The 15,067-nt window shown below is 29.7% G+C and overlaps 2 protein-coding genes across 2 annotated transcripts; both read right to left on the bottom strand.

The window, feature by feature from the left end:
• Positions 1-23: 23 nt before the first annotated feature.
• Positions 24-597, bottom strand: LOC111211612. The gene has a single exon (XM_022712837.2). It carries the CDS (start codon positions 375-377, stop codon positions 186-188), a length of 192 nt encoding a protein of 63 aa, XP_022568558.1. The 5' UTR covers positions 378-597; the 3' UTR covers positions 24-185.
• Positions 598-10,386: 9,789 nt separating this feature from the next.
• BNACNNG02990D lies at positions 10,387-10,857 on the bottom strand. Its single transcript, XM_013876973.3, has one exon. The coding sequence runs from the start codon at positions 10,740-10,742 to the stop codon at positions 10,551-10,553; it is 192 nt and encodes a 63-aa protein (XP_013732427.1). The 5' UTR covers positions 10,743-10,857; the 3' UTR covers positions 10,387-10,550.
• Between the last annotated feature and the right edge of the window lie 4,210 nt (positions 10,858-15,067).

Genomic DNA, 15,067 nt, shown 5'->3' with positions numbered 1-15,067 from the left:
TAAGAGTTCTTAAAAAAATACAAATAACTAATATCATGAGATATTTTACCCCAAAAATAACTATTAATTATCATAAGATTTTATGATATAATTTGTAAATATACAAAATCTCGTCTTATACATTTATAGAAGAATACAACAAAAGGTCTATCTATAATCAAGACGAAAGGTCGATCAAATGGTCATTAAACGTCGTCTTTAACATGTTCATGATCGTCTTTTTCGGTCTCTCGTTCTTCTAAAATGGTCTCAAGAACCGGACAAGTTGATGGCTTCTCCGGAAAAATTATCTGCGGAGGAGCCGCTTCCATCCACCATGCCACATCCATCTTCACCACCGTCAAATTTCGATCGCGCTGAATATCAAAGAAACACATATTCGATCGAGAGTTAGATTTGAAGCTGCAGATTAATTCAAAATACTACGTTTTAGGTTGAAGAAGTGTTATGGTTCAAGGACATATATAGCGAGAGAGAGAATAATTGGTTGATTTGAAAGCTGGACAAATGGACGATCCATAGTGAACGATGTTGTTTGTTGACGACTTGGTCTTGTTTGCTATAAATTACAAAACGATGAAACCAACAAGAATATTCTAGAACCTCTAGTTTTTCTTTTGTCTTGCATGAGTTTTTGGTACTGCATGAGAGACACGCGTGTATCTTTACGTTCCTACACTTTTCTTTCAAATGTTTAGATATTTATTTCTGCGTCGTATGTCGCTTTTGTGCAGTTTACATCACCCCAAGCTTATGCGTCGTATGTCGATTTTCTAATCACTATTTCAACTTTAACGTACGATTATTGATTAAGCGTTCCAAGTAGTGTAGACGACTGTATTTAGGCACACACTATAGTATCATAGGCTCGTATATACTTTTATTCATATGTGTTCACGATATTAGAAACCCATGAGATTAAATGCTTAGTATTATGAGAACTAAACAAGGCCCAGAGTCCAGAGATGCATTTTAATCACTCTAGGCAAAGTGGCTTATTCTCGGCGCTAATTCAAAAGCTCCTCAGATAATAATGTGAGTACATTTACAGTTTTTAAGAGTAGAGATTCGTCTTGTATTCTTATTTTCTTACATCTTATGAAGAGAAGATACTTAAGATTGTTACGAGCTCCTCCCCGGTGGACGACTCTATCGTTTGGCTCCCAGACCCTAAAGGAATATATACTACTAAAACGGGTTATGGTGTGGCGAGTTACTCTGATGGCAGAAGCCATAGCTGTTCGTTCTGCAGTCATGAAGGCTGCCTCGTCGAATATTCGATCCTTGACGGTGTACTCTGATTCTCGAGTTCTGATCTCCATGATCAAGACAAAGGAAACAAGACCAGCGCTCTATGGGATATTATTTGACATCTTTTATTTTAGCTCTCTGTTTGAAACAATCTCTTTCATGTTTATCCCTCGTCTAGAAAACTCAGAGGCTGACTTGGTGGCAAAGTCAGCTCTCGCTGCAGTGGACAATCTCTCCGTCGATGAAGTGTAACTTATGCTTTTAGATTATGAATGCAATGTTTGTTCGACCAAAAAAAAAATACATCTTTTCCAAAGTAGGGGTGGGCGTTCGGATACCTGTTCGGGTTCAGGTCGGGTATTTCGGATTTTCGGGTATTTGGTATAGGGATAGAGAACCCGTTCGGGTATTTCTGTACTTCGGGTCGGGTTCGGGTATTTTTAGTTTGGGTTCGGTTATTTTGAATCGGGTTCGGATATTTAGATTTTAAAAGGAAAAAAAAATAAATTTTTCATTTTTTAAGTTTATTGTATTTAAAAATATAGATTTCACTTAACTGTTTTTTTTATTTTTTATAGATTGAATGATTAATAGGTTTGGAGATAATATTTCAAAAACAAATAAATATTAATTTGGGCATTTTTTTTAATCTTTGAATGTAACTTTTGTTAATACATGAAACAAAAAGTTTGACATGCATTTTAAATGAATATCAAATCATTTTCTCCATAATTATATATATACTTATGATCTTAAAGTATGTGTAACATCAATATAAATATTTTAAAAAAAAATAAGAGATGTAAACTAAAAATATAAGGGTAAGTATACATATGTTCGTTTATCTTCGGATATTCATTCGGGTTCGGATATTACCCGTTCAGGTTCGGATATCCAATCTCTCCTAACTTAATACCCGTTCGGATATTTTTCTACTTCGGTTCGGATTTCGGTTCGGGTTTTTCGGGTCGGATTCGGATGCGGCTTCGGGTATCGGGTAAAATGTCCACCCTATTCCAAAGCAATAACAATTACTGAGACGTACTACATATGCATAACAATTTGATTAAAAAATCTCGAAATTAAGACGAATACTCTGAAAATGGAAATAAATTATACAATTTTAGTGATGATGTAAACCATCTTCTTTTCTGTCAAACAAACCATCTTCTTTAAATATTGACTTAAATCGTTTATGCCACTTGGAAAGTTAATCAGATGTTATATAACTAGAGTTATATTAGCAATGTATATAAAAAATATTTAAATGTAGGATGCCTAATTTTTTAATATTTGGATTAATTGGACAATTAGTAGTCAATGACCTGAAAAGTTGGGATAAGATAAGGATAGGTGAAAGATTGCTATCAGTCCGCTTGTTTTTGTTCCTTTACATGTTAGAATATTTTCTTGATTTTGTGTGTACCTTGTAAACAGATATAATATTATAATATTGATTGCATAACATTATATAATAACTGAATACGTAGGTGCTATGTTTTTAGTAGACATTTCAATATTCTACGTGTTTCTTTTCTTTTTTTTTTGCTAAGATTCTATGTGTTTCTGATTCTCTCTTTTGGGCAGGGGTGGTCCTGGACCAAGCCTAATGAAACATTCGTGTTGAGTCTCTAAAAATTTTGAATTTTTTTATATGTAAATAGGCCCCTGATTTATAAAAAAAAAAAATTAAACCCCCTAAATTTTGAAATCTTTACTAAATGGTCTTGGATCCCCAAATTCTCAGAGCCGGCCATGCTTTTGGGTTCATCACTTTAGTTGAAAATCTATTTACAAATAGGAAATTTCAATCATATAGCAGGAGGATCAAATGTATCAGTAGTTTGCTTGTTACAGCTAACTGAATCAGTAATAACCTGTAAATTTCAATTTGTTTAGAAGGTTTAATACATGATCCGTAAGCATATCTTGAATAGTCGAAGAAAGAAGAAAATCATACCAAAAACTGGAATAACATTCAAAGGAGCAAGAGAAGTAAATGTATCAATAGTTTGCTTGTTACAGCTAGATGAATCAGTAATAATCTGCAGAATTCAATTTATTTGGAAGGTTTAGTACATGATCAGAAAGTATATCCTGAATAGTCTAAGAAAGAAAAAAATTATCCGAACACAAACAAACAAACAAAAAATAGAAACGATGTACATGTTTCTTTCTCTGCACAATATAACCAAAAACTGGAATATCATTTAAAGGAGTAGGAGAAGCAAATGTATGAGTAGTTTGTTTGGTACAGCTAGCTGAATCAGTAATAACCTGCATGATTCAATTTGTTTGGAAGGTTTAGTACATGATCAGGAAGTCTATCCTGAATAGTCTAAGAAAGAAGAAAATCATACCAAAAACTGGAATATCATTCAAATGAGCAGCAGAAGTAAATGTATCAATAGTTTGCTTGTTACACCTAGCAGAATCAGTAATAACATGCATGATTCAATTTGTTTGGAAGGTTTAGTACATGATCAGGAAGTCTATTATGAATAGTCTAAGAAAGAAGAAAATCATACAAACACAAAAAAAAAAATAGAAACGATGTACATGTTTCTCTCTCTGTACAGTAGAACCAAAAACTGAAATATCATTCAAAGGAGTAGGAGAAGCAAATGTATCAGTAGTTTGCTTGTTACAGCTAGTTGAATCAGTAATAACCTGCGAGATTCAATTTGTTTGAAAGGTTTAGTACATGATCAGGAAGTCTATCATGAATAGTCTAAGAAAGAAGAAAATCATACAAACACAAAAAGAAAAAGAAATTAGAAACAATGTATCTATTTTTCTCTATGCACAGTAGAACCAAAAGTTGGAATATCGTTCAAAGGAGTAGTAGAAGCAAATGTATCAATAGTTTGCTTGGTACAGCTAGCTGAATCGGTAATAACCTGTAGAAGTCAAGTTGTTTTGGAAGGTTTAGTACATAAATAGGAAAGTTTTCCTGAATAATTTATTTGAAACAAAACAACAAACCTTAACACACAACCGACAGATTCCATTAAATGATCTAATTTGCCGATGAAACTTATGAGTTGACGAGTATTTTCTATGGAGATTGGGGGAAAACCTTCAATAATACTTTTCAAGTCCAAGTCCAACGAAATCTTTGGAGACCATCTTCACCAAATCTTCATACTGAAGATCTTCTTCTATGTAAATAAAAGATGCATTCCTATTCTTATCAAGATTAAACTCCCACTGGAGGGATTCTTTTGAGCTTCATTGTCCACAAACACAAAAAACTTCAGCCATAGTTCGAAAATCTGTTAAAAAATCATAAGCAAATCTCAAAAAGACAAACCACATAAACATTTACGTAAATTTGTGAATCTAGAAGGTGAAGATGACGACAATCCAATCTTATGTTTCAAAACAACTAGAAAATCCAATCGCATAGACACTTAAGTGAACTTATGAATCTAGAAAGTTAAGATGACGACAATCCAAACTTAAGTTTTGAAACAACTAGAAAATTCAATCGCAACAACATATCATCAATTTATAATGAACAGGAAATGATGATACCTTGATCAGATCGCAGACACGAGATAATGAGATACAGAGACGACGACGGATCAACGACGATGAAGAGGCGCAAACGATGACGGATCGAGGACGATGTAAGGGTGCAGACGAAGATGGATCGAGGACGATGCAGAGGCACATATGACGACGATCGAGGACGATGCAGAGGCGCAAACGACGACGGACAACGATACAGAGGCGGCGGCAGCGAGACGGAGGCGATGGCACAGCTTCATCGGAGACGACGACAAAACTTACGAAAAGTTTTCAAAATGTTTTTCTTTTATTATTTAATAATTTAGGTTAAATTAAGATTGAGGGTAACCTGGTAATTTATTATCACTAAATGAAACATTTTTGTCAAATTGGACCTTGGGGTCCATATTTGGAAAAAAAAACTTGGTTTAGGACTATCTAGGGTCATTTAACATAACCTATAGGTTGATGTATCATATAATCAAATAATAGTAATATCAACTAAATTTAGTATTTATATTTATAAATGAAAATATATTAAATTATATTTTAACATTCTAATTTAAATATAAATATTAAAATATATATTATTTGTTACTTTAAATATATTACTTTAATATTTTATTTTAATAAGTTGAAGTATTTTGTAAAATTCATAAATATATGTTAATATGTATATGTAAATATTTAATAATTGGATTAAGTTATTTTATATTTATTAATTGGTGTAATATTTAATTATGAATATGAATTATGCATATATAAATATTATAAAATGTTATTTATTATTCTATCAAATAAAAAATGAATTAATATTCATTTATAATAGTGCTTAATACTAATTAAGTATTTTATTTTTTGAAAAATATCAAAATACAATCCTAAAAAAGATTCTTACGGATATCAGAATATCTTTTATGATAATTTATTTTAAAATAAATTAAATAATATGTTAAGTTTGAGTGTAAATGTAATAATAGTTAAGTTTTTTATATGCAAAATAATAGGAAGTTAAATAAATGTAGTAGTTCAACTATGATTTTCTGTAAGCAGATTTTTTAGTGATTCTGTTCTAATAGTATTGATTCTTAATATTTTTTGTCAGTGTGTCGTACGTAGTGTATATATCTTTATTTACAGCCATGTATTTTATCATTTTTGCTAGTAAATAGGTGGTCGTAACTCGTAACATGTCAAAGTTAGTTTTCGATATTGGTGTTTAAGCGGCCTAAGATGATGAATGTAACCTTTGCCTTTGTCTTACCTTCTTCGCTGTTATATGTCTACTAAAAATAAGAAGCAATGCACAAGAGAGGACACATATATATTGAAGAAGGATTGTATAAAATAAAAGTACGAGTATGATCACAAAGTTGCATAATATTACATTACATGTCATAAAGTTTGGATATTATTAAATGTCCTACAACTTATAACTGGTCCCATTCACCAATAGCAACTGCTTCATCACACTTAGCTTAATCTCACTTTCCTCCGCTGCGATGCGGCTCTGCCATAGTTCTGGACGAAGAAGGTTTCGACTTCGAGGCTGAGGATACAGATTGATTAACTACACTCTGTGAAGGTGATCGTGGTTGCACAGTAGACGTTTCCGTCGCTGGAGGAACATTTCTTCTCCATCCTATGCTGAAGTAGCCGACGATATTCCCCATAACTGACTAACTGAGTGATGTAATTAAGACTCAATAAGTGGTGTGTCTTTCTGTGATGAAAGCCAAGTTCGCCTTTTATATTAATTGTGTTGGGTGGTTGGTGGAAAACATTTGTGTAAAGTTTGACTTTGGCAGGACTACATATCAGTCATAGTCAAAGTCTGTTTTTTCTTTGATATTCTAAATTGACTTATTTTTGGGTTCATCCCCTAAGGTTTACCAACAAATAGGATTGTGTTATTTTATATTTGATATCTTTTTAAAAAGAAAACAAAATATTGTCAAGTTATATTATGTTTTTAAAAGAAAAAAAGTAAAAAATAAAAAATAGTAGTAATTACAAAAAAAAAAATATTTTTAACGTCGTCACTAAAACACTAAACCCTAAATCCTAATCTCAAAACCCTAAATACTAAATCCTAAACCTTTGGATAAACTATAAACCTTTAGATAAATCAAAAACACTAAACACTAAAACATTCAAGGGTTTAGGGTTTAGGGTTTAGGGTTTAGTGTTTTAGTGTTTAGTGTTTTTGATTTAGAACTTATGATTTATCCAAGAGTTTAGGGTTTATCCAAGGATTTAGGGTTTAATATTTTAGGGTTTAGGGTTTAGTGTTTTGCTGACGACGTTAAAAATATTTCTTTAAACTTCTTTTTTCTGTAGCTACTATTTTTTTTTTCTGTAGCTACTATTTTTTTTTACCTTTTCATTCGAATTTTTCTGTATTTTTACGTATTTTTATTTTATTTTTTATTTTTAAGAAAAAAAAACCGACACGTCATCATTTTAACCTGTAAAATGAACAGTACCGGTCGCCTATGAACTGATAAAAATGTCACTTTGAAGGTTTAAAGTGTTAGTCAAAAAACTTCGGTGTTTAAAGTGCTAGAAAGTGACACTCTCAGTGTTTAAAATGCGATTTTTCCATAATATTTTATAGTTTAAGTGGATATTTTAATTTATTTTTCTTCTAATATATATAGATAAATAAAATTGATATTAATCTTTCTTTTAATCCTATATACAGTAAAGCTGTATAAGTTAATAATATTGGGACTTTGGTATTTTATTAATTTATAGAGTTATTAACTTACAAAAAGTTTCATTTTTAGATTTTTCTATTTAAAATATATTTTTATAAAATAAGAAAAATACTTGATTTTAGTCTATATACATTAATTATCTTTTTGAAATTTGACACTTATATTAGTTTTATTATATTATTTAGTGTATATGAAATATGTCTCATAGAATTTAAATACGGTTTTAGATATAATATTATTAAATCTCATCAAAATATATTAAGTGTTAAGAAATATAAAGATAAACAATGTAATGGTTGGCTGATACTTATATAAAATGTATATACATATAAATTATTAATTTATAATTTTAAGGAGACCATATATTTACGTAGAATTTTCTAAAAAAATATTATCTTATTATTTTATCGATTTGTATCATATTATGAATTGGTCCAATTTGAGACCAGAAAAAATTTATTAATTTATGGTGTTTATTAATTTATCAAATATCAATTTATTAAATATTAATTTATAAATTTTCTAGTGTACATTATCTAAGGATCATTCGAAAAAATGTAATCTTCTATTTTGTATTAATTACATTTTAATCTTGATAAGTCGTCAATCCCTTAGGTTTCTACATTGCTTATGTGGCAATCTTATAATTAATTTGGACTAACCCGGACTAACCTTTTATTCTCTAGAGAAATTTATTAATCAAACATATAATAAATTCATGTATATCTTTAAATCTACCCAATAATTAAGTACACATATAACCTTAGACCAACAAAAAAAATTTCGACAGCTTTAGAAAGTATTGCTACACAACTTGGTAAGATTTATACGCACCACTCACTACCATATCCCTTATACAAACCATAATAATATTTTATGTATACAATTCATATGACGAATTTTCGAAAAGAAATCATGACAAAAATTCATAATAATATTGTTCTATTATGAGTTCCGTACTACCCACTACTATATCCTTTATACTAAACTATAATAATAGTTGTAGTGCTCGATACATATTTGTTTCAACTGTTTTATTATTCTGTATAAGTTTCAATGTCATGTACAGAACAATATTTCATTGGTTTTGAATTTTACGTTGGGGCTTGTCCAACACATATATATGTAGGACGATGGTGCAACGCCAAAACATACAGGTAGTTGGTTAATCAATTTTAATTGATTATTCAACTATTTTTTATACCGGACCAGATCAAAATAATGGTCTGTTGATTTATTAGAAGTCAATTAATTTTTTTATTAGTTTAGTGAGTAAAGCATAGATTAAGTACTAAATCAATATATGCGTTATACAAGTTGATTTAAAATATGTATTCGGCAATATACAACTCATTTGTATTAAATAAAAAATATTGTTTTTATTATCTTTGTGCCAAAGTATATATGATTCAAAAGATATACCGTCATTTCATATTTATATCCTAACATATAGGAAAAAATCAATATATTTGTGGCAAATGTAAAAGTATATATTCCAAAGATATTATTCTTTGAAGAAACTATATAAAAAATAATATAATATGTTCCGTTTAGTACTTTAAAAGATGGGACTTATTTTTGAAAATTATGTTAAAACCTTCCGTAGACGAGTGCTTCAAACGTGAATGCGACGAGAAGACGACCCGGGTTAACCGTGTCCGGTTCGAGGCTCAGAGTCTCCTTCTTCAGATTGGTGTCGTTGCGAATCGTGACGGCTTTTTCGTCCACGACATCAGGAGGCGGCGGATTCAGATGTTCGTACGCCCCCCGACATAGTTCCCGGCGGAGAATACGACGTCGGGGGATACAGATTGATTAACTGGAGTCTTAGGTGGATGTGGTCGAAGAGGAGTTGTTTCCGTCGCCTCGGGAGGAATTACATTGCTCCTCCGTCTTCTTCCACCAGCTCCGAGACAGCAGCAGAAGATATTCCCCATGATAGATCTCTCAGACTCAGAAAGTGGTGTGTGGTAGCTAGGTTTGGTCGAAAACATTTGTTTAAAGCTTGAATTTGGCGGGATTACGTATCAGTCAAAAGTCAGAGTTTTCCTTTATAGTTCTTTGATATTCTAATTTTGTAATGTTTTGATTTTAAAAAATATCCTCCCACTTTATACAGCAAAATATTTCCTTAAGAATTTTAGATAGAATAAGATTTTAAATCTTGGATTATGATTATATAGGGTTTGATTGGTTGAAGTTGTGGCTTTATTTTTTTGCTTTTTAAGATTTATGTTTAGATTTTTAGTTATGGCTTTTAATTTCTTTTGTTGTAGATTTTTCTAAAGCATTGAATAAAAACTCTAGAGAAATTAAGTTTTAGAAGCAATATTTTATATTTCATTTTATAATGTTTTGCATTTAGATTCAATTAAAAAAACATGATTGTTTTAAAAGAAGACTGTAGAAATAAGCCTCTTCCAGTCACTTCCATAAAAGATTGTTGATAAAATTTTAATGCAAAAGGAGTTTGAACAAGGATACAACCAAAAATGAGGAAAAAAACATGCAAGGGGGTAAAAGAACAAGATACAAAAGTCACGTGGAGAAATGTGTACAGTGGGTTCGAAAAATTGTGTTAAGTGTCATTGGTTCGAAATTTAACAATTAGATTTATTCATATGTGTAGTAAGACGGCGTAGATATCTAAACGTACCAGAGCTTGCATGTCACTGATGAATTGGTTCAGGTGATTAGGTAGGACTTCTAGTTCGGATATGCGGATCATCAAAAAAAATGTATATCTCATATCGAGATTGCCTCGCTTCTGATTAGAACAAGAGGAGTGACGCGTAAGATAACTATTAGCTCGAACTAAACATTTTGTATGGGTGGGTGATATTTGAAGTGATCATCTAATTACTACGAGTCATAAGAGTTCTAAAACACACACACAAAGAACTATTATCATGAGATATTTTACCCCAAAAGGACTATTATATAATTATCATAAGATTTATGATATGATTTATAAATATACAAAATCTCGTCTTATACATTCATAGAAAAATACAACCAAAGGTCGGGTCTATCTATAATCAAGACGAAATGTCGATCAAATGATCATTAGACGTCTTCCTTTTCATGTTCATGATCGTCTTCTTCGGTCTCTCGTTCTTCTAAAATGGTCTCTAGAATCGGACAAGTTGATGGCTTCTCAGGGAAAATTATCTGCGGAGGAGCCGCTTCCATCCACCAAGCCACATCCATCTTCACCACCGTCAAATTTTGATCGCGCCGAATATCAAAGAAACACATATTCGATCGAGAGTTAGATTTGAAGCTGCAGAATTAAATTCAAAATACTACGTTTTAGGTTGAAGAAGTGTTATTGTTGAATGTATAAATAGAGAAAGAGCGAATGATTGGTTGATTTGAAAGCAAGACAAATGGACGATCCATAGTGAAGGACGTTGTTTGTTGACGACTTGGTCTTGTTTGCTATAAATTACAAAACGATGAAACAAACAAGAATATTCTAGAACCTCTAGTTTTTTTTGTCTTGCATGAGTTTTTGGTAGTGCATGAGAGACACGCGTGTCTCTTTACGTTCCTACACTTTTCTTTCAAGTGTTAAGATATTTATTTCTGCGTCGTATGTCGCTTTTGTGCAGTTAAATCAACCCATCCTTATGCGTCGTATGTCGTTTTTCTAATCACTATTTCAGCTTTAACTATGATTAAGCGTTTCAAGCAGTGCAGACAATTATTTAGGCACACACTAGAGTATCAAGGGCTCGTTTATACTTTTATTCATGTGGGTTCATGATATTAGAAACCCATGAGATGAAATGCTTAGTATTATGAGAATTAAATGAGGCCCATAGTCCAGAGATGCATTTTAATCACTCTAGGCAAAGTGGCTTATTCTCGGCGCTAATTCAAAAATTCCTCAGATAATGTGCGTACGTTTACATTTTTTAAGAGTAGAGATTCGTCTTGTATTCGTATTTTTCCAAAGCAATAACAATAATAACATATGCATAACAATTTGATAAAAAAATCTCGAAATTAAGACGAATACTCTGGAAAAGTAGAAATAAATTATACAATTTTAGTGATGATGTAAACCATCTTCTTCTTTTTTGTCAACAAACCATCTTCTTTAAATATTGGCTTAAATCGTTTATGCCACTTGGAAATTTAATCAAATTTTATATAACTAAAGTTATATTAGCAATGTATATAAAATATATAAATATTGGATGCGTAATTTTTTAATATTTAGATTAATTGGACAATAGTCAATGACCTGAAAAGATTGGATAAGATAAGGATAGATGAAAGATTGATATCAGTCCTTTTGCTTTTGTTCCTTGACATGTAGAATATTTTCTTGATTTTGTGTGTACCTTGTAAATTGATATAACATTATAATATAGGTTGCATAACATTATATAATAACTGAATAGGTAGGTGCCAAGTTGTTACTAGACATTTCGATATTCTATGTGTTTCTGTTCCTCTCTTTTTGGGTTCATCAGTTTAGTTGAAATTTGATTTAAATGTAAAATGAATCAGTGTCGAGTTCTTAAATATAGCAGATACAAAGGTGCAACAAGCAGGTCACTTGACAAATATATGACATTTTCCAAGAATTATTTTGTTTGGGCAAAAAGCAGCAATAAAATCCTAAAAGTAGAAAATATGTAAAAACAAATAAGATTATGATAATATATATGGCTGGCTGTCTTTTTAAAAATAACGTAGGAAATTATAGATCAGGTATATAGTTATAAAGAAGTATATACCGCCAAATATATGTTTAATAATTAAGAAGCTCAATTATTGACTTAGCTAACATTATTTTCATTTGTTTTTTCCATTGGTACTTCGGTTTTGCTACAAGTTATCTAAAGCTCTAATTATGGAGAGGTCTTATCGGCCAATAATTTCTTGGCCACGCTACTGTTCACGTTATTTCAACAGTATACATATATGACTCGAAAATACATTAAACTAGCTAATATAGTACCAATTGTAGTTTCTTCGTTCGCAGAAAATCATGGAGATGTGGATGATATCCAACAATTTCACAGCTATACCAGTCTACTACCTTTTTTAGTCTACTACCATATGTATACTGCATTGGTCTTTTTTTGTCAAAGACTGTTAGCTACCATATATGTACTGCATTGGCAACGAAAGTCTTTACAAGTACATATTTATATTTAAACTACAGTTAAAATTCATACTGAACACGATCTTAGCAAGAATATTTATTCGCGATCCCAAAGTGTTTTGCTATTATCAGAAAATTGTCCAGCATATTTACCAATTATATATGTTTTATATTATTATCTTGTTAGTTGGATATTGCATTTTCATTTTCATAACGTACTAGTAATTAGAAGTAGTAGTAGAAAGATGATAACTGATAAGCATACAATGTACGTGCGCGTTGTAAAAATCTGGCATCTTTTGTCCATACTGTAGGTTTACATTAAAAAAATTAAATAATGGAATTGAGGGACCTGGGTGACGCGTCAAGATATTGACATCTGAAAGATCGTTTCAAAATGAGATGATGTCCAGTGGGCCAGCTTTTGCTGACAAGCGACATCTCACCTATTATTGGCCCAGGTCTTCTTTGTTATCCTCCATAAAAAAATACATTGTAAATGGTATAATTTAAAGAGTCATATCAATCAAATTGAGCACAAACTCGAGCTAAAGGTAGACTGAATAAAGAAAACGTTAATCAAAGTGAAATAATATTTAGTGAAAAATCAATTGTTCAAGAATCAACTGTTTTAGTATTCTAATTTGTTTTATCTTTGTAGTGCTTTTATCTGTCTGGCTCTTAAAAGATTTCAACTCCAGAAGGAAAGTGTGTTTTGTTGGCTTGGGTAAAATTTCATGTTTTTAATATAATTAGGTGTTTTGCCCGCACATGCGGACATAATTCTTTATAGATATTTAATAATAAATTTATTATTAAATTTAATGATCAAAATTTTTCAATCAAACATTAAATTTATAATATTTTTATGAATCTTTCAATTTCTTAATTTTTATCTTTTATTAGTTAAAAAAATTATTTTGTATAATAATGTCAATATTTATTATTCTAAAATAGGTTATTATCTTTAAACAATTTTTATTATATTAATTCATAATCAATTACCAAAAACTATAGAATTTCAAAATAAATCAAAAGTAAAAAAAAAAGTTCAACCTAACCAACAATACATATTATATTAATAAAAAAATAAAACATTGATATCGTATAATTATATTGTGAAATACTTCTCATAATAATTGAATAAACACTCAAACAGATCAAACATGTTGACAAATAAAGCATCTTATTATATAAAGTTTGTTGCTTCGAAGTTGTTAATTAACAAGATCGCGACACATAGCAATTATATATTTAAGATTGTGACATGTGTTAATCTATCTCATAGTTAAAAATATATATTATTTAATAGTAATTTTTCTTTTTTTAAATCTTAATCAAAAGATAATGGCAAAATATTATTTGATAATAATTTTTCTTCTAATATTGTGACATGTGTTTAAATATATAATGATTAAAAATATATATAATAAGAACGAATTTTTAAAAATTATTTAATAGTAAACACGATTTTAAAAAAATATTTAGTAGTAATTTTTTTAGAAATTTTCCTTTTTCAAAATCTCAAAAAATAGATTTGAAAAAAAATTATTTAATATAATTTTTATTTTCTAAAATTTTAAGGAAAATATAATTATAAAAGATTATATTGAGCTTAGTTCTTCAAAATTGCTAATTAACATGATTGTGACATGTGTTAAACTATATCATAGTCAAAAATATATATACTAAAATAACAAAAACATTTTTTCTTTAAAATTAATTATAAATACTCCCTCCGTTTCTGACTAAGTGTCACTTTGACACTTTTCACACAGACTAAGAAAGTAGCGTAAATATATGTAAGTTGTTATTAATTACATCTTTCTGACCAATAGTATTTGACATAAATAAAATTATTTATAAAACCAATGCAGTTTGCAATTAATTTTCAGCTGAAAGTAAGTATAATTTGCATTGGAATTGTAAAGTGACAATTTTTGTGTAACAAGAAAAAAAGCTAGAATGACATTTATTATAAGACAGATGAAGTATTATTTAATAGTCTTATTATTATTACTATTATTATTATTATTGTTTTTATTATTTTCATTATAATGTTTGTTTTAAAAGATACGAAAATTGAGAATTATAAAAGATAAATATTAACTTTTAAGAAATAAATGTTAAAAAAAAACAAATTGTAAAATCTTTCAAGTACAATAAATTATTTAATAAAAACATGAAGAAAAACTAACTTTAAAATAAATAATAATACTTTTATAAAAGCATAATTAAAAAAAATTGTAAAAGTACTCTTATTATTTTCTTATAAGTAAATAACTTTCATTTTTTATAGATAATTATATGTTAAAAAATTATGACAAAACATAGCTACAAATATTTCACATCTATATTTAGGTTTAAGCTTCCACATATTATTTTTACAAAACATTTAATATTTACATGAAAATTATTCCCTGGGTATTTTCTTTTAATTTTTTGATACAACTCAACTTTT

The sequence above is a fragment of the Brassica napus genome, chromosome C9 (genome assembly GCF_020379485.1).
Source record: "Brassica napus cultivar Da-Ae chromosome C9, Da-Ae, whole genome shotgun sequence".
In the NCBI taxonomy this organism is placed as follows: domain Eukaryota; kingdom Viridiplantae; phylum Streptophyta; class Magnoliopsida; order Brassicales; family Brassicaceae; genus Brassica; species Brassica napus.
This window is presented reverse-complemented; position numbering and strand designations above follow the sequence as displayed.

Excerpts from the sequence above, each read along its gene's own strand:
- LOC111211612 (XM_022712837.2), bottom strand. The coding sequence starts at position 377 with ATGTGTTTCTTTGATATTCAGCGCGATCGAAATTTGACGGTGGTGAAG.
- BNACNNG02990D (XM_013876973.3), bottom strand. The coding sequence starts at position 10,742 with ATGTGTTTCTTTGATATTCGGCGCGATCAAAATTTGACGGTGGTGAAG.